This window comes from Rhea americana, unplaced genomic scaffold (genome assembly GCF_003343005.1).
Source record: "Rhea americana isolate MKP2758 unplaced genomic scaffold, rheAme1 scaffold_33, whole genome shotgun sequence".
In the NCBI taxonomy this organism is placed as follows: domain Eukaryota; kingdom Metazoa; phylum Chordata; class Aves; order Rheiformes; family Rheidae; genus Rhea; species Rhea americana.
In genome coordinates, this window is record NW_028186457.1 from 5,227,098 (window position 1) to 5,254,799 (window position 27,702).

The 27,702-nt window shown below is 42.4% G+C and overlaps 1 protein-coding gene across 3 annotated transcripts in view; it reads left to right on the top strand.

Annotated features, from left to right (window-relative positions):
- SLC15A2 (solute carrier family 15 member 2) overlaps positions 1–24,224 on the top strand; it is a 53,740-nt gene extending 29,516 nt beyond the window's left edge. For all 3 annotated transcript variants that reach the window (XM_085311012.1, XM_085311010.1, XM_085311011.1), the window contains 16 exons: positions 313–390; positions 3,160–3,242; positions 4,480–4,566; positions 4,903–4,992; positions 5,490–5,534; positions 7,765–7,797; positions 8,879–8,967; positions 10,481–10,562; positions 12,344–12,469; positions 13,277–13,441; positions 16,159–16,205; positions 17,824–17,934; positions 19,359–19,455; positions 21,841–21,987; positions 23,024–23,128; positions 24,044–24,224. In XM_085311012.1, coding sequence (XP_085167138.1) covers positions 313–390; positions 3,160–3,242; positions 4,480–4,566; positions 4,903–4,992; positions 5,490–5,534; positions 7,765–7,797; positions 8,879–8,967; positions 10,481–10,562; positions 12,344–12,469; positions 13,277–13,441; positions 16,159–16,205; positions 17,824–17,934; positions 19,359–19,455; positions 21,841–21,987; positions 23,024–23,128; positions 24,044–24,220 — 1,562 coding nt within the window. In that variant the 3' untranslated portion in view covers positions 24,221–24,224. The remainder of the gene's footprint in view (positions 1–312; positions 391–3,159; positions 3,243–4,479; positions 4,567–4,902; positions 4,993–5,489; positions 5,535–7,764; positions 7,798–8,878; positions 8,968–10,480; positions 10,563–12,343; positions 12,470–13,276; positions 13,442–16,158; positions 16,206–17,823; positions 17,935–19,358; positions 19,456–21,840; positions 21,988–23,023; positions 23,129–24,043) is intronic.
- The last annotated feature ends 3,478 nt before the right edge of the window (positions 24,225–27,702 follow it).

Here is a 27,702-nt window from a genome sequence, read left to right on the forward strand (position 1 = left end):
AGGGTTTGTTGGTACATTTACAGTTCCAGTCATTTCTTTCTACCTATTCATCTGTTCCTCCTCTCTTCCTGGCTACAATTCTCATCAATATCCCATTATCAGCTGCTGTTGCTGGCAGACACTAACCCTGCTTCCAAATTGTCTCTGTCAAGGGAGGACAATTGTTTCAAGGAGATTCAATTCACAGCATCAAGCACCAGTAAAGAAGATTTAAAGCCAGTGGAAGTGACTGATTTAGGGGAAGTAAATCAAAGACCCAGGTAACATAAATCTGACTGTAATGAGATGCTTTTATTTCTGCCTTCTTTTTAGGGGATGTGAAATGTTTTGGAGAGGATTGTTACGCACTRGCCTTTGGTGTCCCAGCAGCACTGATGGTGTTAGCCCTTGGTAAGTGGAAACTATAGTGTTTAGAATAGCAGTTAACCATTTGGAATTGCATGGATAAGAAAATGCACAAGTTCACCAGCTCTGGATGGATACTGTGATGCAAAACTCAAGGTTTCAAGGTCACCCAACAATTGCAGTTTTAGAACTATTAACTTAGCATAACCCGTTCCCATCCTGCATAAAGTTTCTCCAGTGCAGTCCATGGTGGTAGTGTTAATCTTGTCCCCTTAAGTCTCTGAGCTGTTTCCACTGTTGTCACAGTTCGATATTCTAATATGATTTAGAACAACAAGGAAAATCTTCTGGCTTGTTTAGGCTATGGCCATCCTGCAGTCCTMTATCATGACATTGGTGTTTTGTGATATGTAATTGCCTTGTGCACCAAGGGGAGGCATCAGAATGATTCTCCTGGTATTTTGCAGCTTTGCCTGTGAACAGGTTTGACCTTTGAGCTGCAATCTGAGCAGTCCTCAAAGTCCCCCAACTTACAGTAAAAAAGCTTTGCATGCCACTTTTAACACCGCCACATGCTTACTGTAGTTTGGGACCATCTTTAATGGCTCAGTTATTTGCTTCAGAATTTTTTTGCCACACAGCAATCCCCAGAGGAAGCTGAATGAGACATTGCTTTATTCTGAGCTGTCTCAGTTTGCTTGGCTGAAGTCATATGCACAATTACAGTGACAGCTTATTATGTTGCAGTAATAAGCCCCTGTTACCCAAGTTTCAGGAAGCAGCAGCAATCGCCCTATTTATCTTACTCCCATTAAAGTACTGTCAATGTTTCTCCTTCAGCTCCTGCCAAATACCTAGTAGTGTCCGTATATTCCTACTGTTACTTCTTGGTAGCCAATACAGAAGACACCCCACTGGTTTTAGTTCCCCAGCTGCAAGTGACTGGGGGGGGGAGGGCAGTCCCCTTATTACACTGCATTTGAGAGGGTTTGACGCAGCAWGGGGTTAGCTTGTTAGCTTAATTGAGAGACCAAGCAATTGTGTGATTTCACCATAGCATCTGTGATTTGAAGTTGTTCCCCCAGGGAACATGAATGTTGGTGTATCTCTTCAAACTTCAATGAAAGAGAAGAATCAGGACCCTGGAGAGATGTCATCAGCTCTCAGCTAATGTTAGAGCAATAATTTTTGAAAAACTGCATGGTCATGGGCTTGAGAAGCTTCTCATTTCCCATGTGGCTTGTTCATATCAGTTTAAGACAGCACAGGCTCTTCTGTGTGCCATTGTGTGATGAATGTTTCCAGCAGGGTAGCAGTTGCCCAGGGGAAAATGGACATGTAAATATTGCAGTTTCAGTGCTGGCATCAATCAAAATGTGTTTTCAGCTAGTGTCCTGCTGCCAGATTCTACGGTCTGCCTGGCAAAGCATCTTCGTGTTCTTTGCAACATGTTAAAATGCTCTTGGAAATGATTTCTTCAACTATGTGAGCAGCATGCAGAACTGCAGAAAATACCCTTCTAGTCCTAACTCTGATGCTGGAAAGTGAGATAGGTCTAGAGGCAGAATGGAAGTTTTGCAGAGCAAGATTTCCTGGGTTTCTTTAGTTTCTGACAGGATGAGGGTTGATACTGTCCAATCTTAAATGCTAAAGCTGGTGCCAGAGGCTCAGTTCTCAATGAAGTCAACGGCGTCTCAAGAAGATATTTCAAGAAAACTCATGAATTGCTGTTTGGAGGCACCACCTGCTCTACACAGATGCTAGAAATTAGATGGTGCAATTATGCACTCTGACTTTGGACAAGGATYTTTGAGTGGGATTCACCTAAACTGATTTCGGCAACCTCTCTAATAGTTCTGCAAGTCAAAACTGTCAGTGGCCATTTTTGGTCATGGATGTCAAGGGTCATTTTGATAGAGAAATGATGAGTCATCCCCAGTTTCCCAAGAGACCTCTGTTAGGACAGAAATGTCTGCTTCTCTCCATTGGCTGTGAACTGACCTGGGATGACTTTGTTAGCTTAAAGTGCTGTGATTGAGCTTGATGGAGCCCACTCTCAACTTTGCGGTGCTTCTCCCTGTTAATGTCTTTGTAATTGCAATGCAGTGGAAGGCTCTCAAAGAGCAGGACAACTGTCTGTAATCAGATAGCTCCATCTGTGACAGGCCTTTGAAGCCTTGCTCTAGTGCTCTGTGCTCCCTGTTTGAGGTAGGGAGAAAGACAAAACAATATATTAAAATTTGCATTCCTTTTATGGAAACCAAAACAGGTAATTTATGTTAATGCCAGCTTGTGATGCAGTGAACTTCATGAGTTGGATTGACAGTTCCCACTGAAATCTGTGAGATGCAAATATACAGAGCCCAGGTTGGGTCTGAATTCTTCCTCACACAGTTGCAATGACTCAGAATTTGGTTTCAACACAGATATAATACATTAGATGCAGCAATCAGATGTGAATTGTTSAATAATTTTAGCCTATTAAAAGGAATAAGGGAGGATTTTCACCATATTAATTCCCAGTGTGAATTAGATGTGGAGATRCCTCTTATTTCAGAGCAGATCATAAGAAGATGGCAGTGACTTCCTGGGCATCCCACTGCCTCTTGTAGAATGTTGCATTTTGCTCCATCTGAAGGCATTAATGGAATCGTATAAGTTTGTTCTGCTTGATGAAAGAACATCCCTGTAAGTGCTTCAGGGGAGAGCATTTCTGTTGAACATGGGGYGGGGGTGGATGGTCCTCTGCAGGAACCAGTACACAATTAAGCCCTTAGTCACATGAATTCCCATTTGGATTATAATATTTTTCAGTTGTGTTCGTTGCTGGAAGTGGACTATACAGAAAAACACCACCGCAAGGGAATGTCTTACTTGAAGTGTGCAAGTGCATTGGAGTAAGTGTGTGCTGTTCCCTTCTGTGTCATGCATGACTCTGAGGCTGCAGGTCAGAAAAGTGTAAAGGGAATTTGGAGGTGGCATTTAAAGTTCTTCTGTAGGTTGCTCSTGGATGTCTTGCTGATGAGCTGTAAGAAGCAAGGAACATGCAGGGCCTGGTTTGTCCTTTCTTCAGTATTTTGATTGTTTTTCTTTACTSTTTGAATTGTTCTGCTGATGTGAGCACATCTACTAGTGGAGGATGCTGGTAATAACTGAACTGAAAAGATTTAGAAACCCACAGAGTATCAGAAATATGACTCAATTTTTTTCAGCTGAATAACTTTATTGAAGTTTATCAGTTCAGGAGACAGCAATAGTATGCATTTCTATTAAGTACATTCAGCATGTTAATGTAAATGAAAGACACCTGCAAAAGTCACATTATAGCCTTATCAATTATCTTTCATAGTATGTGAGCTGAATACAGTGTACGAAAAAATACTTTCTTGGTGTTAGGTGGGTAATGCTTCTCTTTCAGGAAGCTGCTGTAAACAGCAGATGTTTCTCTTTGCCTAGGTCAATGCTAGTGACAGGCTGAGGTTTTTTCTTAAATGAGGTGGCTGCTCTTTTTGCTACAGTCTCTTCAGTGGCTGGAGCATAAACAAGCTGGTTACGTAAGAGGTGTCTCTTTATCTCCTGCTGTTAGAAACCAACATGAAAGATGGTCTAGGATTGACTGAGACATAGGCCACAGCAGGAATGTAGAAAGAAAGGCCTACAGAACAAGAAAGAASTGTGAATGCTGATTTTTGACATTGCTATGGTTAATGAGGCATTTCTTCCCTAGCGCAGCAGTCAATCCAAAAGGCACCTTTCAGAAAATAAAAGGATTTTTAAAGCTTTATCATGTAGCAAGCTTTAAATCAAGCAGGAAACAATATTTGGGGGCCAGTAYCAGATCTGTCTTTGATAGACAAGCACATGAGGCAGTTCGTTCCCACATTTACTCAACCAATGTCACAAGTTTTCCTTCAGATAATTTGTCATAAAGAATCCAGTCCTACACATCTGGATACAAGAAGTGTCCAGCAACCCCCCCCCCCAATTATCTAGAGCTGCTTATGTCTGGAGACTGGAAGGGCAGCCTTGAGATGGGAATCTGAGAAGCACATACAAGGCCTCTGAAAAGCAAAGGAAATGGTTAAACTGGGTGGCACAACTGCAGGAGTTACCTGTGTTTTTTTTTCTCCCTAGTTTGCTATCAAAAACCGGCTGAAAAACCGCTCCCATCAGATTCCAAAGAGAGATCACTGGCTAGACTGGGCGTCAGAAAAATACTCAGTAAGTAGTGCCTTACCTGGCAAGCGTTTAGTGGAAGGGAGGAAGGAGGGCAGAAGGCATAGAACTGGCCTTCCCGCATGGCATACAACTCCTCGCATGCGTTGTGCTCTCACTTTGCCTGTCCATTCCCACATCTGTACTCTTCTGACCCTTAATGGACACTTTAGGTGCTGCACTGAAATGCAGAGATGCAAATATGTCCAATGTCATGAATATATGCAATGAAAAATTGGCATGTGACTCTCTGGAAAGAAATAGGAGCTCTTATGCTTTGTAGCTTCGAGTTCTTATTGATTCTTTACACCCATCTTACCTTTTTGCATATTCTCTTTGTAGAAAAAACTGATCGGTGAGGTTAAAATGGTGACACGTGTTCTCTTCCTGTTCATACCGCTACCGATGTTCTGGGCCCTGTTTGATCAACAGGTACAGTGCAGTGTGCCATGGGCTGGGCTGCAAGKCTGCGTTTGTACCCATCATGCCAGAGTAATTGACTTCTCCTGACACCACAGCGTTCTGGGGACATAGAGCTGCATGTTCAACTGTGCATCCRTGGGCTTGTTAAGGCAGTACCTACCATCACTGCTGGTCTTGCCTTCGCAGTTCTGCCTCATATCTGGAATGGGAGGATGAAAAGAAAGTGTGTGCCATGCCCACTGACAGGAGATAAAGGCCTGGAAGGGAAGGGGAAATAAGACCTCTAGCACAGTCACTGGGGGCAGGTTTAGCTCAGTTGGTTAGAGCGTGGTGCYGCTAATGCSAAGGTTGTGGGTTCAGTCCCCGTATGGRCTACGCTGAGGGTTGGACTAGATGATCTCCAGAGGTCCCTTYTAACCTTAGCATTCTATGATTGTCTTTGTGCACATGTTTTCTAGGCCCATAGGATGTTCTGAAGGCTTCACAGCTGTCTGTTTTCTCYTTAGGGATCCAGATGGACTTTGCAAGCCACAAAGATGAATGCTGATTTTGTAAGTACTTAATGTCACCAGGGATGATAAAACTAGTAGTAACATCACTACTCTTGTTTTTTAATTGGAGACTTGCAGTACTAAGAGCTTCTGCTTAATGAGTTTATATGAGTTGCACTTTTGATGATTAGAAGAGAAAGGCTCTAGGTGGCCATATGCAATTCATCACAGCACATCTTGGCAAGGAGCGAGTGCTGGGGAGCCATCAGCAGCTTGCRAAGTCAGGAGTGCTTAAGCATTGGCAACTAGTTGCTCTATGACCTTGAGCAAGCTACTTATCAGCTCAGGTAGGGTTTCCAGCCTKCTTCCCCCACCAAAGACAGGGAAGTCAGAGAAAGTTCACACAGCTGTTATGAAGTATAATTAGAGCTATCATAGTTGTATACTTCTGCTGTGGCATAGTTGGTGATATGTTAATGAAGCCTCTAGCAGTCAGTAGGAATCCTATGTAAAGGGTTGAGATGTSGTGAGGATTAATTAGTAGACAAAGTACTTCAAATAAGTGAATGGAAAATAGTACAAGATGCAGTGACAGATAAATGTGGATCAGCTATCTGCCTGAAGATTTTGCCATACAGGGCCTATTTCCAGACATACATGTTTTGATAGGCCATCTGGGTCTTCCCTGTGGATGCTCAGGTCAGTATTTAGGATTACAAATGCCCATTTTGTACTTTAAATCCCAAAATGTGAGCCCTTCTATGTAACTCATTTGATATTGGACTCTCAGCATGTGATACTCATTAAGCTTAATTAATTCAAATGAAACATGGAAAAGACTACACCTCAATATTTTATCCACCCCAGAAAGAAAAAACAATGAAAGTTCATGCAGTCTTTGTGATGTGTATCTAGAAACTCTGTTGTATGCTGTTGTGCTAGCATACATTTAGTGATCCATTAAGAAAGCATTTAAGAATTACCAGAAATCACTTATTGAACTCTCCCTGGTGGAGAAGAAAACTGTTTGGTTTTTTCTGTCATACTAGCTTGGATGGATTTTTGGCATATGTTTCAGTCTGATTCCCTTTCCACAACCATGGAGAATTGCCCCAACTCATGAAGGTGAGAATTAACTGCAACATTGGGGGGATTCCTCCATTAGACTTATTGTAGTTCATGTTTGGAAAATTCCCTTCTTCTCTTCCCCAGCTGACATGCTCAGTKAAAGTGGCCAGAGTTCACAAGAAATGATTTAGCGTGAGATCAGAGGTTTGCAGGGCTTCTTTCCTAATACGGTATTTGTATAGTGTGCACAAAGTGGCAGAAGGAGAGAGTATTTGCCTCATCTTTTTAATTGTAAGGCTTTGCTGTGCCCTGTGCTTTCTGCTCTCCCAGGAGGCTTCTGCTGGCAAAGACAGACAACCATTTTACATTCAGCTCAGCACAAGCCTGTCAGAGAGGAGACAGACCCCTACAGTGCTTTCTCAGAAGGATAGTACCTCCTTCCTATTTTTTGCCTCTTTTCTCCTAATCCTAACTTAAAATGAAAAGCACTGCATGGAGTTTAGACAAACACCAGCCCTTTTCTGGAGATAACTGACCTGTCCCTTTTGTGGGGGTGGGATTGTCCCATCCATCCCTATTGACCTTGCCTGGTCACAGAGCTGAGCACAGCGGTGCAAAGGTGAGGCAGCCCTTAACAGATTCAAGGACTATTGGCTTAAACTCATAGGTTGAACAAGTGACCAAAATCCGAAGGCTATTTTGGTGCCTATGGATGGAGGAAAAGAGGAAAGAAGTGTTTTCACAGCCCACAGATTCAGGATGATCTTTTGCTGTACTTTCAGGATGTTTGGGCTGCATGCAAACAGACCTTAGAAGGTCCTGAAGCTTGAGAGCAGTCACTTGGGCTTTTTTTCATTATAGAAGCAAAGCAGGAGAAAAGTCTAAGTCCACATCCTGGCTTGGACTCCAATATGCCCATTTGTCCCTACTCACCTAGTTCAGGGGTAATCCAGTTTGAAGATGAGTCTCAGTATCTGTGATATGCTGTGTCCCAGCTGCCATGTATCAAGAGCTTCCTTCTGCAAAATGATTCCYCTCAAACACAGGCCTTAGGCAATGGGTATTAAGAACACAGTATCAGCTGCTAAAGCCAACACAAAGCATCTGAGGAAACAGTCTTTGCTGCTAAAGCCTGTGCTGTGGGCTGTTTACTTATTTGCCATCAATTGTATACATTGTTATTTTATGATTATGAATCACTTCGAATGTCTTTTTGTTTTAGGGAATATACGTCCTTCAGCCTGACCAAATGCAGGTAAAAGGATACTGTAGGGTAGAGRATAACTCTTAGAAATGTTATTTCTTTTTCTCTTGTTTTTCTTGTGGGTCTAGTGTCCTTTCTCTGCTACTTTTGAAGGTTATGGCAGTGCTCCCCCTAACTGATGTGATGTGAACTCTGTGCTATCATTTACTAGCTGTTCCACAAGGTCAGCTGTGGGGCTTCAGAAATCCCTAAGGATATAAACTCTATCTCCCTGGACCTGAAGCAGAACTGGACCAACAAGTTCCAGATTAGGACATGCCACCACARAAGTATTTCAAACAGTGCCAGTGTCTGGAATATGCAAATTCCATCTCCTTTTAATAGGTCCCTGTGCTGGGGTGAACACTGTACCTGGAGTGTGTTTACCTTCCTCTCTTCCTGCGGTGCAGGTGAAACTTTGAAGGCTCTGAGACTATAACATGTTGTCACAGTTGATTATGGTTTTTACACTGAACAGCTCTGGAGAAATTCAAAGCTGTTCAGTTCCCTGACATCTTCCTTAAAAACTGAGACTGAGTATCCCTCTCTGCTTGTTCTTCCAAGTCACTCTTGCATTTTCYTGCTCTCCCACGGCTGGCTGGCAGACCGACTCTGCCCTCCTGTGAGAAATGCTGTTCCTGGGGGATTCCCAAGCCGTGTGGAAGTGCAGGAGCTTGGCAGTCTCACAAAATAGTGCCTGTTCCTCTGAGATTTTGCTGAAGTCCCAAGATGTTTCCATCAYTGCTGATTGTTGTTAGGTCCCACTGCAGCGCTGAAGTGCACTAGCCTCTTGTCAGTGGGTTTTATGCTCTTTAAAAGCATAACACCTCAGTTTTCTCTTCAGGGAAATTGGGTCAGTGATGCTTGCTTACCTCTTAGAGTGGAGAACATGAACAAAATGTATTTGTGCCTGTGAAACCTAAATAGGAGAAGCCGTTGAAGTGCAAACTATGATTATATTTTTAAAGGGGGTTTTAAAGCTTTTGTTCGTGTCCTTTATGTAATGGAATTATTTCTGGAGGACAGTGCTTTATGAGTTTAATTACTGAAAGTTGCTTTCTAGTCACTAAACTCCCATTGTTTTGTATTGCAGTTCTTAAATCCACTTCTTATTCTTGTCTTCATTCCCATTTTTGACCTTGGGCTCTACCCACTTATAAACATGTGCAAATTTAATTTCACGTAAGTACTTTGAGACCCTGCGGATTCCTTTGTTTTAATTCTTTAGCAGCAAAGTGTGCAGAAAAATAGCTTTTAAGAAGAGGGAACTGGAATGCTCATTCATTCTATGCAGTACTTGTGTCTACTGGATAGAATCAGTATGGCAGCATCACCACCTTCCACAGGCCCTGAAAATTCCAGAAGAACATTTAATGATGTTGAACTCAGTGTCCCTGACAGCACAGTGTGAACTGAAGTGTGGAAAGTGGGGATGACTGGGAGATGGGCTTCAAACGCATGCTCCTGATCCAAACTAAAATGCTAGGTAGACAAAAACATGTAAAATGGGGATGGAAGGAGCCTTGGCACCCATCCGTTCAATGTGCTGATCCTCTGCCATTATGCTGAATTATTTGTGCCTAAAGATTTAGGAAGAAAGTTATTGCCTGACCCTATGATGGTACTTTCTGGAAGAGACATATCAGAAGCTGTGCTTCTCCACAGTGACCTAGACTGAGCCTCATCTTGAGAGATGACTTTCTGCCTGATGACCAGTTCCTAGACTAGCTCAGCCAGCAGCATGGAATTCATGCACCAGTCAGGACTGAACACCGTGCCACCTCTGTCCCCAAGACGCTGAATGTTAACAGGCTTCTACCCAATTTTGCCACAGGGTTGGTTGTGGAAATACAGTAGCTTGCAGGGTTCTAGCCTATGTGACTGCAAAAATTTGTGCCACAAAATCCCAGTGCAGAATCAGACTCAAAACCAATTTTTCTTAAGAGAAGCAAACAGTAAATGTTTTCTTATCCCTGAGTAAGTAACTGAAAGACAGAGTTTGGGTCCATGGTCTGTATTTAACACCATCCAGTGGATGTGGCTTGCAAGTCCAGATTTTTATAAAGACTGGAGACCATTGAATCTAGATCCAGACTTGTTTCAGATTTCAACAACTCAGTACTCTGGCCTTAGTTTAAACTGTTCTGTATCAGATTATCTCACATGACTCTAGAATTGTAGTAATTTGGGTCCTTATTCTCCAGAAATGTAAATATATTGACATGAGAAGTAACCCAGGGTGATGATGCAGACGTTCAGAAATGTTGATGATAGAAAATATACRTTTTCCTACTCTTTATACTTGCTGCTAGATAGCTTGCTACTTTACTTTTGTCTTTCCCAAAAGGGATGYGAAGATGTATCACTTCTAGTGCCTCTTCCAACATTGTAGGTTAACATAATGCCGTGAGCTATTCCCACTAGAAGAGCTAGGAACAAGATAATATGAAACTTGCAAATAAAGAGCTTTTTTCATGGCATATCAGTTTTAATTGGCCTCAGTGCTGGCCTCATACAGAATAATAGAATAGTTTTAAGTTAAATGATTGGTAATTTAAACAGCACATCATCCCAAATGCCACCTGTTGGACAGTTTATTACATGACTTTGTCATATCTTTAACTCTGAGGAATGATAGTCTATGTTTTAAATTACTGATTTCTTTTCTTAATGATATCTTTTATTCACTCTGTAGACCAATTAGGAAAATGGCAACAGGTATGATCCTTGCAGGGATGGCATTTGGACTTGCAGCCATTGTAGAAGTCAAAATAAATGTAAGTATAGCACATAAGATTCCTCAGAAATCACTGGTTTTCACAGCAGCCTTTTTTCTGATCTTTATGTTCTTTATAATTAAACATACTGATCCAATTGCTATTTTAAAATCTTACTTTGTCTACCTTTCTCTCGCTCTCTTTCTTCCTCTTTTTGTCTCTCTCTCTCTCTCTCTSTAGTCTTTGCAGTTTTGCTGTGGCGATCATCTATATTGGTTTATATTCTATAGTGATTTCCATCATCAAAGTGCTTTGACAATCATCTAGTTAACGCTAGTGGTTAATACCAAAAAGGTAGTCTGTTTTCTCTTATCTCTTGCAGTAGTTTGTCTATATTTTACTGGATTTTTTTTGGTTTTGGTCATTGCCTACTTCAGGGTGGGAATGTGTTTTACAAGGCGAATTTGTGGTGCAGGTAAATGCATTCACTTCTGTAGTCACAGGTATTGGGGACTGCCTGGCATCCCCAGCCAGGGTGCCAGCAAATCCCTTGTAAACTCAGTGTTAACTGAGCAAATTCATTTCTGGCCTGAGACCAGTGTTGCATGCTTCGACTAACTTTTCTAAGCCAAAAGTCACTGTGGGATTAATTTTTAACACTTCTATGTATACTTAAAATGCGCTATTACAAAGTGGCKGGTGCAAAGCGCTGGATTGAAGTTCACCTGTTCCTCAGGTGAATCCACTGAAACAAGGCTCTGTGTGTTCAGTGCTCCTTTCTGATCTTCTTGCTTGAGCACAGAAATGTTGTCATTGCCACTCAGAGCAGCTCTGTCTGAGCACTGAAAAGCTCCTCTGTGTGGAGGGACAGTGGCTCAGAAGCCCCCCCTGCATGTGCATGAAAATTATAGCCTAAAGGCTGCTTCAGAGCTCTAGCAAGGAAGGAGGTAGGAGGGCTCACACTTGCCACTGCTGTTGGTAGTGCAGATAACTAGCCATAGTGACAGGGTTTGCTGGTCATGGGATTGTCGCTCCAGAGCAGCATATGGGCATGGTGACAACAGGATTGTCACATCTTCTCTGGCAAGCTAGATTAAAACTGCCTTGCCTGCGATACCCAAATTATGGCATGAGATAGAAAACTTTGAATAGTTCTATTACGGCTGCCTGAAAATAAAGTGAGGAAAAAAGAGGGGAAAGAAGTTTTAAATCTGCAGGTAATATGAGGTAGAAAGTTATTGAAGTACACTTGCTAGGAAATAATTCCTGATAAAAAGTATAATTCTGTGCTTCAGACATCATTGTCCCTCTCTTGGAAGATAGAGAGCAAGAACTCTACAGTGGGCCATTAGGTAGCATGGCACTAAGTGATTTAAAAGCACCAATTACAGACACAGCTGGAACTGGATTTTCAAAACAGCTTTTGGCCTAATTCTTTTCCCAGTCACTGAGTGCAGTGGGAAAAGAATTATTCTTGTTGGTGCTTTTGAAATCCTCATCTAATGCTAAGCAAAATTTTTTCCTTTCTGATGGCAGCCGGTTAAATCTAGGCACTTGGGAGCTGTATAATGGGATCAGGGACGTAGTTTTACCTGCCCAGCGGTAGTGTAGCCTATGCATTGAATGGTGTGAAGAGCAGTCTTTGTGAGGAACGGTGGGCTATAGAACCACTATGAAAACCTCCCTAAATAAGATTTATATTCAGTTTCTCTTAGTGCAACTTCTGTTGAGGATGGAAAGTGTCATTATGGAGAGGAACACTATCATGACTGAAAATGAAGAGATATTAAGAGCTCTAATAAAGCATATAGATAGCACTTAAAGCCTTTTATTTTAATTAGGAAACCGATATGCCTCAACTTGTTCCAAAAGAAAGTTTAATTCAGGTCCTGAATTTGGCAAAGAACCCTGTTCAAGTGACAATTCAAGACCAGCACCTATTTCAGCAGCCCACAGTGGCTTTTCAGGTAAGTGTATGTGTGGGACTAGCAGGCCTGACTCATAGTCCCTTTAAATAAAATTGGAGAGTTTTTTTCAGCCACTCTTCGGTAAAGCCCAGTATCTACTAGAGCATGTTCTCTGCCTTAGAGGTGCATGGGAATGGCTTTGGAGATGTGGCACTGTCTTCAGRCCAGACAAAAATGGAAAGTTTGGAGACATATTTCCATTGCAAAGGAACAAATGACTAACTGCATTCATCTATAATTAGGAATAAATGATAATTGTCCCAGGATGAGCATGTGCAGATACTTTGCTCCAATCTCTTAATGCTCAGACACTAACCAGGCATTGCTRCTGGAATTTGGATGACATGTGAAATAAGTTACCTGCAAAGGACAAAAGGGAAAGCAGTTAATTCGGCTTGGGCATTGGGGTGTTTCCTGTTTCAGCTCTCGGATTGTGTTAAAGGTGAGTCTAGTTAAGGTCTCAGCATGGCAGTCCCTCGGCCATCAACTGCCTGCTACAGTCTAGATGTTCCTTTTGGGCAGATGAGGGCTGGGGGAAAGGGCAGCTGTGTATGCAATACATGCTCTTTGGCTTCMGGGTTGCATCCAGCAAAGGGAGATGCTCTGAGCTCTGACTAGGACCAGCCTAGAGCCTGTAGGACAACATAAGCCCTTTGCGGTAGGAGGGGAAGCTTTCAGACAGCTCTGGCTGTTACCTTCTGCTTACAGGCTTCCTCCTTAGAGAGGATAGGATTGCACTTGGTGGGAAGAGCCAGAGCCTTTTTCAAGTGGAGAAAGTGTGTAACCAAGTTTGTTTTCTTTCCACAGAACCCAGCTGAGTACTCAAAATTAATATTGAATGGAGAGCAACAGAGCCTTCACTTCACCCTGCAACATCAAGGATTGTCTCTTGCTTTTAACTACACCGTGAAGGAAAAATCAGTATACAGCTTAATTGTTTTTGAGGCAGAAGGAAGCCTATCAAGTCGCTTAGTGAGTGTGGGAGTGAAGTGTAAATACAGTATTAATTCAATGACTGAGATGATACAATGGGTAATGGGGTAATRGGTTCATTAATTCATTTGCTCTGTTGCAGTGTCTGTCTGATTGCTCTCAGATGCTCTAAACCTGACTTCTTAGCTAGCAGCACTGGATCTGTACACATTTCTATTGGTTGATTAATAGAGGTGTTATGGCATCTGAGAACTACTGGGTGCAATTTAATCYAGTGAATAGTGCAGTGGGAGAACAGAATAATACTTGCTAGGCAGTAGAGCTTGAGAAAGCTGAGGAAGCAGTGAGCTAGAGATTTTCCCCAGAAGATGGTTCTATAAAGCAAAGATGTTAAAGAGGCTCTAGGGCTGGGCATGGAATAAAAACATTACGACAACATATCTAGGCTTAGTTATTACAAGTGTTTAGTAAAAATACACAAAGGGCCCATTCGTTTTGCTAAACAGAATAAATGATTAAATTCATTTCAGCTCTGCAGCAGAGGCTATGGGGTGTATAGGGCTGGATTTCTGATATCTTCTACATGCAGCTGTACCTCAAACTCCCTTGAAACAGATGGTGTTATTCCACATTGTGGGGTGTGTGTGTGTGTAAATGCCATCAGACTCTGTCCTCATGCTAAAATACTAATTTTATCTGCAGTTTCTCAGCTTTCTACCTTGCAGGGTTGGCAYTCCAAGTATTCAATACTGTACAGCAGAAATCACATAACTGTTTTAAAATGTAGGATTTTAACGATTTATTTTTCCCTAGGTTGTTTTTTCTTTGCTGTTGTGTGGTTTGGAGCCTGCAGCATGTTTTTATGCAATGATGTTAAACTTTCCTTGTGATCCTGATGATTGTGTACCATTTCCTTAAGAAATGGACTCCAATACAAGGATTTTTACACAGTCCTTGGATTCCAGAAGCTGATGCTTTTAAAAGGAAAAACAAAGCAGGAAAARAAAGAAGGGCACCACAAGGCCTGTGGTAGAATAGCCAGTGATAAGAGCCCAAGGTGGATTCCCAAGGGATGAAATCATACAGAATAGGTTGTCTGGCATATGTTCAGAAGAGTTTTAAAAGCCCACCTGCCCATGCTGAGAATCACTATACTACTGTTGTTGTGTCAAGTTTATAACAATATAGTCAAAGTTGTACTTTCAGTGCCATGCTAGGCTGTCATAGGCTGTGGCTGTACTGGCTAATTCCAAACCCATGAAGAGAAAGCCTGAGACAGGCTGGAGCAGAACTGCCTTTTGCATTAGGTATGTTCTTGTGTTGCCCCAGCCATCTAGCCTGAGTTTGAATTAACACCTGCCACTGGCACTGGCAGGCCCCCACGGGCTGGGGAACGGTGGTGCTGTGGGATGATGCCTTTGACCCATCACTTCGCAGCTCAAGGTAAGGGAGGAATGGAAGCCAGCAGGATAAATCATACTCTTCAGTGTTGTAACAAAAGGAGGGCAATACCAGTGTCACTGGGCTTGCCCTGTGTGAAATGTCCCAGCCCAGCCCTCYTCCCTACAAGATTTGGCACTCTTGGTCAGGTGGTAGTGCTTTTCTGGAAGGACCCAAACTGAAACTGTTTTCTTCTCCTTTGTGGATTTTCAGGGGACAGGTGATAAATTGGAGAGTCTACTTCTCACTTTCATTGATGATCCCCAATTTGGCCTGTCTGCACTGAGTGTTAATCCCCATGTGTCCCMCCTGAAAGAAATGCTGCTGTTGATTTATTGCTCTGATGTTTATTATTCATTATGGGTATTTATTACTTAGGGCACATTTTATTATTTGTGGATCAGCATATCACACTGGAGGTCCAGTAGATGTTTTATAGGTATGTTGGAATTTGAATCCTTGGCCTTAGCTCAGAGTTTAGCATCAGGATTAAAGTAAGAAGAAAAAGCTAGCAAACTTTTAAGAGAAATCTGCCTTCCAAAGGCCCTTTGGCTTGCCTGTGTTGTATCTRTGGGCAGCACAAATTGAGACTCCTGGGCCAGCTACACTCAACATGGCACAGCTGTGAATTACTGTCAGCTGAGAACTTCACTGTATTCTTTTTGTATGACATACAATCTTCAGGATGGRCTGTGTCTTTAATGTCTTCTCTGTGTTATATGCCAAATAGGCCTTCCTCAAATGCGGGTATATCATATTATTAACTATCCAGCTGATAAGGAGAGTGAGTGAAATGTGATGACTGAAAGAGTAACCTAGGGGTCTCTATTGGCTCTAAACTCCATGAAGTCTGTGAATATGTCAAGAATGAAGGGATGGAAGTTACTCAGACAATTGCAGGTTTTGTATGAGTAAGGCACTCATGTTTAACTGTAAGTAACCGTTGGAACAGGCTAATGTAGATAATACTGTCTTGCTGTCTTATGATCAAGACGTACGTCTTCGGAGAGTGCTGCAYGCCTCAGTAAAAGGGTGACTAGCTGGAACCTTGTAATGTATATTACACAGGAGATGAGAAAAATAGTATGACCTTATCTTAAGCCCTTGGTGGAGCTGAAGTCAACAGAAACTTYGCTGTTGGGTTGATTATGCCAGTACTTCAGTTCTGTGACCTGATGTAAGATTTATATGAGAGTCCAGTTKACTTTCATGGGCTCTGCAACATGTGTGTAATTCCATTGACACTAGTATTTTCTGTTATGTGTTGTTTATAAGGCAGTATTAATAAATCTGACTTTCCCCCCCCACCTCTTTAGATTACAGACTTGGAAGCAAAGCCAGAAAACGGTTTGGCAGCAGTTAGGTAGGAATTGCTTTTTGAGAATTTGGGGGTGACGGGAACTGCTTTTGTGTAAAGTGAACTGTATATAACATAACCCAGATGTTCTCGGGTTGGAATCTAATCTGCATTTCTCATGCAAGAAGGATTCAGGTGTTGTCTGCTGAGGCTGACAACATGTCACATCCCTCCCTTATCATGTTGAACTGAAAAGTATTACCCCTTAATGCTTAGTATAGTCTGGGCTGAGATGTTAACGTGAAAGATCTTGTCCTTTGGAAGGTTGGTAACTTTGTCTCCCTGTTTCCTATCTCATTGGAAAAGAAAATGAAGACGCAATCTGGAAAAGAGCCCATGTCATTTGTCCTCTGCAAGCCAGCCAACCCATGATACCTTATGCACATATGGCTGCTAAATCAGATACAGCAACAATTTACATCCTCATAAACAATTCAGCTGGGCACTGGGCTCTGCTGAGCCAGCTACTCTATTTTCCAAATTTCAGCTAGTCCCTGAACTGTCCTGTGCTGAGCTGTGCAGACATGCTGTCTCACTGAGGTCACCGTTACCTCCAAGCACAGCGTCATGTGGTGTGTGTGTGTGAGCCTGCTGAGATGCAGAGGCAGCAGGCTTTTCAAAACAGGGATTCCAGGTAGACCTCTGGAGGATTTTGGCAAGCTGAAAATTAAATAAATAAATACAGACTTAAGTAGTATAAAACTATCAGACTCCCATATCTGAAAGTGTGGGTTGATAGGAGCAGGAAAGCAGTATTTTTCATTGCCCTCTGTGAAGCTGCTACGAACAATCACCTTGGAGATTTGATTAAATACCTGCAATCAGGAACAATTTTTATATTTCTGTGACCAGTTTTGACAATCCTGAAACTTTCCCTGCAAAAATTTGTAAAGAGGTTTTGCTAAGAAGATGCTTTTTTTTTTTTTTTTCCCACTGAAAAGTTACTTTCTAAGCACTTGACTATCTTCAGGGATTTCCCCCCTGCCCCACCATTAACAACAGAAAATCAAGATACTGAGATAAAGCTAGATCAGATGAGAAGTGTTTGGTTTTTTAATAATAAATTTTCAGTTGTCAAAAGGAAAACCTATTTTTTTGTGTAGAAAAAGTACATAAACTGGGGGGGGGGGGGAGACCCCATGCATATTCCCATGGAAGTTTCTGTTTTGCTAACAATCTAAGGTATTTTCATCAAACTCTTTCCCACTGCCAGAAACTCCTTGACAAGTGTGCTAGCATGGCATACACTCGTCAGGACACTCACCTTTCTTGTGTAGACAAGCCTTGGTTTCCCGGGTGGTCTGTGAGTCTGAACTCTTGAACAGCCAAGGAGAAAGTATCACTGAAAGTATCAGGGAAGAGATTGCCTGTGAGTCCTACCTTGTAAAAAGTCTTGGGTCACTTTACCCAGGCAAGAGAATAAGAGAGTGAAATTATACAGCAATGGGAAACCTAATGTTAAATCAAAAATGGGCAGAATATCAGGTTAAAATATTGGTAGCTTGCAGGAGAGGCTGGTATAACATTATGGAGTTAGTGCTTTGGGAGAGAAAGCACACTTCTCCAGTGTCTCATATTTTTCTTCCCTTGTCTAACACCCTAGTGAAATACACTTTCTTTGCAGATTTATTAACGGTTTGAGCCAAGATGTCAACCTCACCATTGACAGCAAACAGTTCATTGCCATTCAGAAAAACTACAGTGTTTCTGAGTACACACTGCTTGAGAGGGACAAGTAAGTTTACCTTGTTATGCTAAAGATCTTTACTGAAGCCTTTCCTTGGGTATGTTGGGGCTTTTCTCAGGCAAATAGCAAAAAATTTCATTGCTGCTGTCTTGATATTAAGTTTTGTGAAATGTTTGTAAACCTAGTGTGTTTAAAAAAAAAAAAAAAAAAAAAAAAAGCAGGAGTATCAGCCCTCTCCAGAGCAGGAGATATGGGCCACTGATGTGTGTGCCCAGAAGTACCAAGCATTTAGTCTACAGGGTGTTTAAGCCACGGGATAGCAGATCAGTATCTGTGTCTGATATGTAGTTGAATAGAGTCAGCCTCTGAACAGTGTCTGGGATAGCTCCTTTTCCATGGATGTTGTCCYTTGGCTAGATTAAGATAAATAAGCAAGGGCAAAACTTAAACTGTATTTGCATGATGAGTATAATAGCATCTCAATTAGAGCATTATTTGAAGTTTCAGAGGCAGGTCTAGGAAATTTTGGGAACCCAAAAGTCTTTTGAAGAAGTCCAGATACCAGGCTTGACTTTCTATGAACTTTTATTCACACTATGTGGTGGACTGGAGGGAAGAGGCTAGCTGACCTTGTGCGTGTGTCAGCAGAGTATGGTGGGAGATAGAAAAGTCCCCTCTGCCCTGTGCCATCTGCTCTATTTTGATATTCTCCCAGGCCCAAGCTGTTAGTGTCAGGATGCTCTCAGAAAAAGGCTAATTCGTATTCCATGCTACAAAGTGTTGGTAAGTGGACTGGTAATATCAAGTAACATCAAATGGCATTGCAGCCTGGACTCATTAGACAGGAGCTCCATATGGCCTTGGGTTTGGCAGCATTGGAGCTGGCTCTCTTAAGGTATTTCTGGCCTCGGTCATGTTTCAAAACACACTTTATGGCTTTCTTCTGCATCAGCTCCATCCAAGAAATTTATTACTGCAATCTAGYAGGATGCAGCAGCCACTGTTGCAATGCTGCTGAGCCTCTGTGCCATCTCAAGCATCCAAAACCAGAATAACAAATGCAGAGGCTCTTCTGAAAGGAAATTTCTAAGTGGCTTGYGGGTGCACGTGTCTCATTTCCTGAAGGCTGCTTGGGCCTGGCTAATTCGTCTGACCCACAGTTCCTAAAGGAGTGGAGAATAGTTTTGGAAGGTAAACTTGGGAAAAATAATYGGTGCTAGGAAGAAGCAGAAATCATTTTTAAAAAAATGCTAGCAATTACTTAGGTTATTAGGTGAACTATAATCAGTGCCTAAGTACTTCTGGAAGGAAAAGACAGCAAGAGTTTTAGTGATCCACTGACACATACATGATGGCAGCTTTACATTATACATCCTCCCTAGGCCATCATAGGGACCTTTTTGATAGCTCTACTCTGTACTCTTTGTTTGCGAGACTAACCAGGAAGTACTGTACTTTGTTCTCGTATCAAGATACGATAACGGAAGGTGTATAACTGAAGCTGGAGAGTTCACCCTGGATCTAGGGCTGCTCGACTTTGGCGCATCATACACTGTTGTGATAACTAATGTAAGTGACCCTCTGATGGTAACGTGCTGGTTCAATTTTAGTCTCTGTCAATGCTTTTGCTCTTGCGCTGGCGACTCTCACATGCTTTCTCCACCCTGCGAGACCTGGGCAGTGGCCATTTAAAAGCAGTTTGTTATATGAGGCTTGGTAAAAGGTTTGATAGTTACAGAAGCAAAGGGGTGGGTGTGCACTTTACCTTACATTTGGATCTTGTCAGATCTTGCAGTTAAACAAGTAAGGTCTTTTCCTTAATGGAAATCCTCCGTGGAAAATTATATGATCTGTGGTTTGTGCTGATTTTACATCGTCCTTGTTAAATTAACATTGACCCAGCTCATTGCAAAGAGCTACTAGAGACAGTCTGTAACACTCCAGCTAATGCTGCTTTTGGTCTTTAAAATACTGTATGTGGCAATGCCTCTCACTCAATGTGGAAACACTCTTCTGCATCTTCAGGCTTTACTTACTGATCTGAAGGCTGATCTTCCGAGCCTTGGGCATTAGGTGTGGGGAGAAGAGGGACAGAGTTGAGGGAGACTGAGACTGTGCATCTGTCCTTTCTCATTTGGGACCCTAGTACAAAGTCAAGGCATGGGTTTCTGAGTGACGCAGGCCTGATGGGATTTGATCACTGCTGAGAAGGGTGGATTCTTTTGACTGACCGCCAGCCTCTAGGCACACTACTCCAACCCTGATCCAGCTGGCAGAAGCTATGTAGATGAGTATGATCAGCTTAGTTCCCGTTTTAACCTTTCCACCGCACAGACACACAGACAAACCAGGTCTGACAGGGCACATTGCTAARTTGCCCTCTGGGGCTTTGAGCACTCTGTGATGAGCAAGTGCTGTCAACTACTCCCTGGCAGTAACACCTTTGTGTTGGGCAATTAATGGGAGCTGTCCATGTCTGCAGAGCCCAAATATGTAGGGGGAAAAAATATAGCTGCAGAACACCTGGCTCTTTTTTTTTTTTTTTTCACTCCAGTAGCTGGAGTGGCATACACAGTCCTGGAGGGAAGAGACAGATGCTGCCATCTGTGAGTGCAGAGATTTAGGTACACAAACTATACGCACTCTTGAAGTGATGCTGGCCAGACCTTTCATGGCCACAAGCCTCTTTGCCAGATGAGGACCTGAATATATTAGTTGTACTAAGAATATTAAACTAAAGGTATTTTTGCCAGTGCAGCTGAGCTGGGATCAGTTGAGGTAGACATGTCCCATTCAGTGTGGGCAGAGATTCAAGCCTGTGGGCCCCATTTGCCAAAGTTCTTTCTGTGTCGTGACTGCTCAGGGGTGGCTCTGTGCATCAGCCCCTCCAGGCCCTGTGCTAGTCCTTCAACCTTTTTGACTCAGTTTTCTTATCTCTTATCCTGTGGTTTCCTCCTTATGTAGAGAGTTAATGTGCTCCAGGCTAAGATCACTTTTAATTATTACAATGATTTGTACTATGCCGTGCTGCTTTGCAGGGAGTGCTATATAAAAGAACCATGATGCAATATATTAAGTCTGCTAATGTGGCTGAACTGCAATACTTAAATCATGGGGATGCTGCCTTCCACCCAGCTTTCCTCAGTGCGCCGTTATTGTATGGTGCTTGTGACGTTTTTTTTATGGGCTAGAGAACAACACACACAGCTCTCCTCTCACCCCCTTTAGCCTTCTAAAATACACTTTCTTGATTTGCCTCTCTACATGGTGATAAGTACGTCTCGTAAACATCTCTTGTATTTTCCCAAGTACCCTCCTTAAACATAGTTTTCTGCCTGAAGTTATTTGAGCTTGCTATTTTCCTGGCTACTAGTCAAATCTTTCTGCCTCTCTGACAGTCTCTGCATCACAGACTACATTAATTACATCTAGGGGAAAAAAAAGTACAGATGCTATAGCTATAAGAATAATACATCTGATCTGGGACAATCTCTGTTGTTCTGGGAATTCCTGAACTGGATTTGTGTGGGTGTCAACATAGCAGGAGTGTTGTATAGTGCCAATGAAATGAGAGCAATGATCACATAGATGCAATGAGCATTTACTCTCTTGTCCTGTTCTGACCCTGTGAGCAGCAGCAGGTCACAGGCTCTACACAAGTATGAGACAGGCCATTCCCCACCCTGCTGGAGAAGGCAACTGGCTGTTTTGGAATAACTTGTGCATCTCCTGTGCACATGAACTAGGTGGGACGTTTCCATGCTGTCATCTCTGCTCTGTGGAGGGGTCAGCCTGTCCCACTAGTAGGCTTGAATATGGCAGAGGTCACACCCTGCTTGCAGAGCTTTGCTTCCATATTTGCTTAAAACTCATTTTGACAAATTCTGAGGAATCTAAGCTAAGAAGGATCTAATCTTTCACCAACTAATCAGTGTACCTTTATTTTCTTGCTAGATATCTAGAGGCGCCCTTCAGATATGGAAGTCAGAAGATATCAAAGCCAACAATGTCCATATGGCTTGGCAGTTACCACAGTACTTATTAATATCTGCTGGTGAAGTGATGTTCTCTATCACGGGACTAGCCTTCTCCTATTCTCAGGTACTGCCCTTAAAGATAAGGGGCTTACAATTAGACTTTAGGGTTTATTCCTGCATATGCCATTGACTTGTAGCATGTCATTTGGCATGATGGTTACTGATAGTGTTAATTGTGCTTCAGCTAGAAGTGGGATTATAACATAGCTTGTTGGGTTCCCTCAAGTCCTATTCACTGAAGATGTCTGCTCAGTTATACTCAAGAAACCTTTTTCTGATAAATTTTGGAACAGAGAACGAGAGGATAGTTTTAGTGGGAAAGACCATATTCTCTAATATGGAGGTTTTCTCTCAGTGAAATATTTCTGGTGTATATTTTACAGTGGCAACAAGGCAAAAGTATCACAAGGACTACAGGATGGTCTGAAGGCTTGGCATATGCTTTAAGCTAAGAAACTAAAAGGGGTTTAGCCTACCCAAGCCTGCAATGAAGTAGTAAGGGATAATGAGGGTGTGAAGGATAATCTGTTTATGGTAGGCTGTCTGGGGAGAAGGTTTATGAGAAGAGAAGACTGAGACATTACAGGGTCAAGAAGCTGAAGCTACTCAAATTTATCCTTGGAGTAAAGTACAGATCTTTATTAAAGAGGGCAATTCATCAGTGAAATGGCCTGTTGTGCATTGCAGAAAACTTGTCATTGGCTGGAAGCTTAACATCAAGATCCAGTCTCTTCTCCCAAGGTGTGCAGCTGCAGGGCACCTGCCTCTGAGATGCAGGGCTTGTTGTGTGGGTCCGTAGGCTTCCTGATCCTAGAATTTTGAATGATGCAGGTTTGGAAATGGTTAGGACCAGCTCTACAACAACAGCATCTTCTCCTCCTTCATATGTCCTCCTAGGGGATTTAATTTGAAAGCTGCTTGTGCCCAGCTGTAGGGATTAATCACAGAGCAGGTACAGTGCAAAAGAAATTCCACCAGCTCCCCTTAGGCTGAGACAAGGGATGCCTCTACCTAGCAGGACCTTGCAAGGAAAAGCTGCAGGTGAACCAGGACAGAAGGGCACAATGTGATACCCACTGACCAGGCCTTTCTCTTTTCAGTCTCCAGCCAGCATGAAGTCAGTGCTCCAGGCAGGCTGGCTGCTCACGGTGGCATTTGGGAATGCGTTTGTGCTCGTTATTGCCCAGGCTGCACCAATGGCACAGGTATGATGAACAGGAGTGATGCTTTAAAACAGGTTCCGAACAGTGCTTCAGATATCTGTGTTGTAGAGGTGCAGCAAGCCTGCATCTGGCTCACTTCTCTATAAAAGCTCCAGGCTCCAACACAAAGTGATGACATCCTGTCCCAAGCTGCCCCCCAGCCTCGGCTCTATTTCCTGATCAGCAGTGTTTCCCTCTGCCTTAATTCAACCCTGGAGCAATAGTCCTCTGCAAACTGCCCAGTGGCAATAAGCCATACTGTGACCTGCCACAGATGTCTTGTTGTGGTAGGTTTGCTAGGGCTCAGCTCCAGGTAGGAGGGCCTGGAGCTTGCACATGATGCAAGCCACATGGTGCAGTTGGTTATAGAAAGCAGCTTGCCTTCATCCAGCTAGCCCCGTGGCTGGTCAGTCACCACGGATGTGTGGCTCTGAGACTCCTTAGGAGTCAGCTGCCTATGGCATTCCTGGGAAGTGAGGATTTGTGTCAGGGGGTTGTGGTGCAGATGGTGTTTGATCCAGAGTTTCAGACTTCTGGAGCGATGGCATGAAGGTATGAACTGTGGCTGGTTTCCGGTTAAGATCTAACATGTCCCAGGGATGTCTTGTATACTTCCTACTGCTGCAAAAGGCTCAGGCAGGTATGGTCCAGTCAGGGCAGATTTGTAAGAAAAACTTTAATGAAACTAGCCTGATCTGACTCATTTGTTTCAAGGTATGGCACGCATATTTGTAATTCATTTCAATTACATGAGTTTACCAGAAAGCATGATGGGAAAGTTTCTATCCTGTGAGCAATCTTGGAAGTAGAAAAATAAATTTTCCTCCAGTTCTTTAAAAAAACACTTGGAAATGCAGAGAATTCCTTTGGCCTAGGAATTTGAAGTACCCTGACCAGTTGTTCTTTTTTCTTTCCTAGTGGGCTGAATTTGTCTTATTCACTGTTCTCCTCTTTGCTGTGTGCRTTATTTTCTCCATCATGGGATATTTCTATGTCAGTGTGGATCCAGAGGACCTGCAAGAAAAGGAAGAGAAGAGAGAGACCYCAAGCAGAGGAAACGTGATTAGTCTTGTTACTCAAAAAACAAAGCTCTAACACATTATGGGCTGGGATTTTTTTTAACTTGATAGATGGGTGAGAGAAAGAAAGGGATGGGGTTGGAGTTATTTTATTGCATTAGTCTTTATTACTCAAAATGTAGCCACTGTCTAAATGGGACAAAATAGCCATCTTTAAAAGCAATAGGGATCCTGAAATTAGAGCAAAACTCCCTGGGAAAGCTTTTCTAGTATTAAAAGCACTTAAAGTAAATATAGTGTAATTTAAAACCTGTTCATCTTTCTAAGCAGGGAATAATTTTCTATGATTTTGTTTTAAACGTGTATTTAGGGCAGCAGGGAAGAAGGGTGTAGGGCATGCTCTATGGTAGCAAAAAGGGGAGATGGTGGGAGAAGAGGATGGAATTTAAGAAAAAAAAACAGTACAGGGATTAAGGAAGAATAGAAGTTACACAGAAGACTTTTCATTTGATAGTCAAGGACTGGAAGCCTTACACAGTCACAAAATTTCATCATGCATCTTTATGATTATTTCACCCCATTATTGCATGTTGTGAATGGTCCTGATTTATGACTTTCACCTCCAGGTCCAGATGTAATAACAGTTAAATGCTGCAGGGTAGAATATTGCCTAAACACTACTGGCAAGATACACGTGCTGTCATTTATCTCTGATCCACATTTTTTCTTCAGTGTCTTTAGAGACTGATGGTACTTTTTGATTAGACACAATTAGAGAATTGGTTTACACTTGTTTCTGAAATCAGCCAGTTATTTGGCATCTTCCTGTATATTAAGCCTTTATTGAGCACTGCCTTTTAGTGTCTGCTACTGCAAGTTAGAATATGGCTGTTTTCTCATCTTACGCTTCAGTTGTTCCCCACTGGGAGACACATTGCAGCAGTTTCTATAAAATTCCAGGCATCCTGCAGTGAGTTAAACAAGGATGCACTTTATCATCTTTTTCAGTCTACAGGAGGAGACCATGGCATAAGAGATTTTTTTTTTCCTCCTCTTTTGTGCCTCTCTACCAAACTTTGGTTATACTTATTTTAGCAGAATTGTGATACAACTGTCTGATTTTTCTCACTTGCGCAAAGCTGTGATTTCTTGTTCTGCACAAAAGTAATTCAACCATTGCTGATCCGGTAAAACTCCTGAGAGAGTCCTAGCCTTCCTCTGTCACTCCAAGGCCACAGCTGTAACAAGTGTAGCCTAGCTTATAAAAGGGTTGATAGAAGGATCTGCAGGTTTGCTGTGAGCATATTTTAATGATGCTTTTCTCTTCAAATATGGCACTGGTCATATGTGGCTGGTGATGTTGTGATTCAGGAGATCATTGAAGCACATGCTTAATTCTCTCCCTATTCAGGACAGTGCTGAGGAATATRCTTAGCTTGATCTGTCTGGTGCTTTAACATGCTGCCATGCAGGAGGGAGCCTTCTGAAATAAGGCTGAGAAAATCCCTCTTTTTGGCTTGTAACTCAAAGACTCAGTGCATCAAAAGCTTTTGCTTCCTTTCCTAAATGCTCATGAACCTGCAACAGTAGTTCTGTGTAAACTCCTACCTGCTCTGAGGTAGCATCTCGCTCTTGCCCCAGAAGGGGATTGTGGTCTTGGATAAATGATAACAGGCTGCAAGTTTGCGTACACACACACACACACACACACTTAATAGATGGCTCTACATCAGCTGAACCACATTAAGTGTTGGTAGCTGGATTGGGCAGATGAATCCTGTGACTCAGTGGGGAATGAAGGGCACTGAAAGCCATGTATTAGGTCATTTGACCTGTTCTTCAGAAGCTAAGTGAGGACTATTCCCTCTGCTTCCTTCCTGATATTATTCTTTTGCCATCTTCCTTTGTGTGGGTTCTTTCTCCTCCAGGCACTGTTGTTTCCTAATCCTGTTTTATGATACACTGCAAATAAGCTCAGAGACTGCTTCCAATTTGAACCACTAATAAAAAGCATTTCCCCCCTCCTGCAAACAAAACAAAAATCCCCCAAATGAAGGAACAGACAAGCTCCAATAGCACTGAGCAGACACAATTTAAAATTATTGGAGCATTTAATTTTTTTATAAGCCTTGAATTTGGAAGTTGGTTGGGGTTTGAGGGCATATGTGGTGAAGAGACAATTGAAAATTATTGAAGCTCTTTCCTTAAGAAGCATTTGGTGCATCACAGCTTGGAGTGGCATGAGGGAAAGCAAGGTATCCATAGGAAGCAATCCTTTGACTACATGTACTCAAAAGCCTCTCTCTTTTTTAATGTTTTATTTCCTTACTGGCGGCATTACCAGAAGCTGTCACATGCCAGAGTTTAATTTAAAGGAATCATTCCAAACTCATAAAAGATACATTTAGGATGTCATCTGAATCTGCTTTTTAAGACTCCTGATGCCAARTTGTCCCTTTCCAAACATTTCCATGTTCCAAACCATCACCATGATGCTGGAGGGAGAAAAATTGCAGTTCACAGTTGGGAAGGGAAGGTTATGAACAGGAAGGCAATGCTATAAATGAAGTGCTAATGTGAGGCCAGGGGCTGATCCTGCAGCCCTTCAGTGGAATTGCTTGCCTGAGGGAGTGTAAGGGTCTGTTCCCATTTCTCTTCCAGCTCTGACACAATTACTTCCTGCTCATCATCACCTGTTGGAAGCTCCTCCCCTCCCCTGATCTGCAACTTGGATCAGTTGCTTATATGATCATGCTTGTCATTTCAGCTGCCATCATAAAGTTTTGCTAACTGGACCTATTTAATTAAAATGCACTAGCAGTCTGGAAGGATTTCCACCGAGCAAGCTGACRAACAGCTGGGAGCTTCCCCTGTTGTAGCTGGGGAAGGTTGGTTTGTGAAATCAGGCATTAAGCGTATAATTTTTCCCATTTTGTAGCCACCATACCAGCCTTGGAGCACGTTCATCCYTTCCAAGTGCACTCATAAAAGGGTCAATGATTTAGGACTTGATTCTGTGGAATACTGAGGTCTCTGGGTTTTTCTTCTATGCAGTTAGCTTAGATGCAGGGCCTTGTACAGCTCTGAAATCCAATTTTAGAACAATCCCTTCTTAATTTCTTGATGTGCAAATAGAGAGGAAGCCAAAACAGTGATAGCTATGTGAACCTCTATAGAGAAATAGCAGGCTGCTGTCTGTCCAGTTTAGCCTGTTGCTGGAGGGAGCATCAGCTGTTGTCAGAGTCTGCCCTGAAGCAGATTAGGGAAAGCTTACACCAACTGCTATGGAGGCTGACCTATAGAAATTATAATCTCCAGCTAAGGTCCACAATGAGCTTAATGGAGATCTATAGGCACATTGCTGCAGAAAATCTCTTCATGGAGACTGCAGGGGGTTGACTTCATTGTGGAAGTGAATATATGAGGGTATTAATCTACTTTTTTGAAGGATGCATTCTGATGGAAGTTTCTTGTGAAGCAAAATTCCCTTTGGTTGCACTAACTGTTATTCAACACATCTTTTTCCCTTAGTAGATTGTAAATGCAGCAGTGTTATTT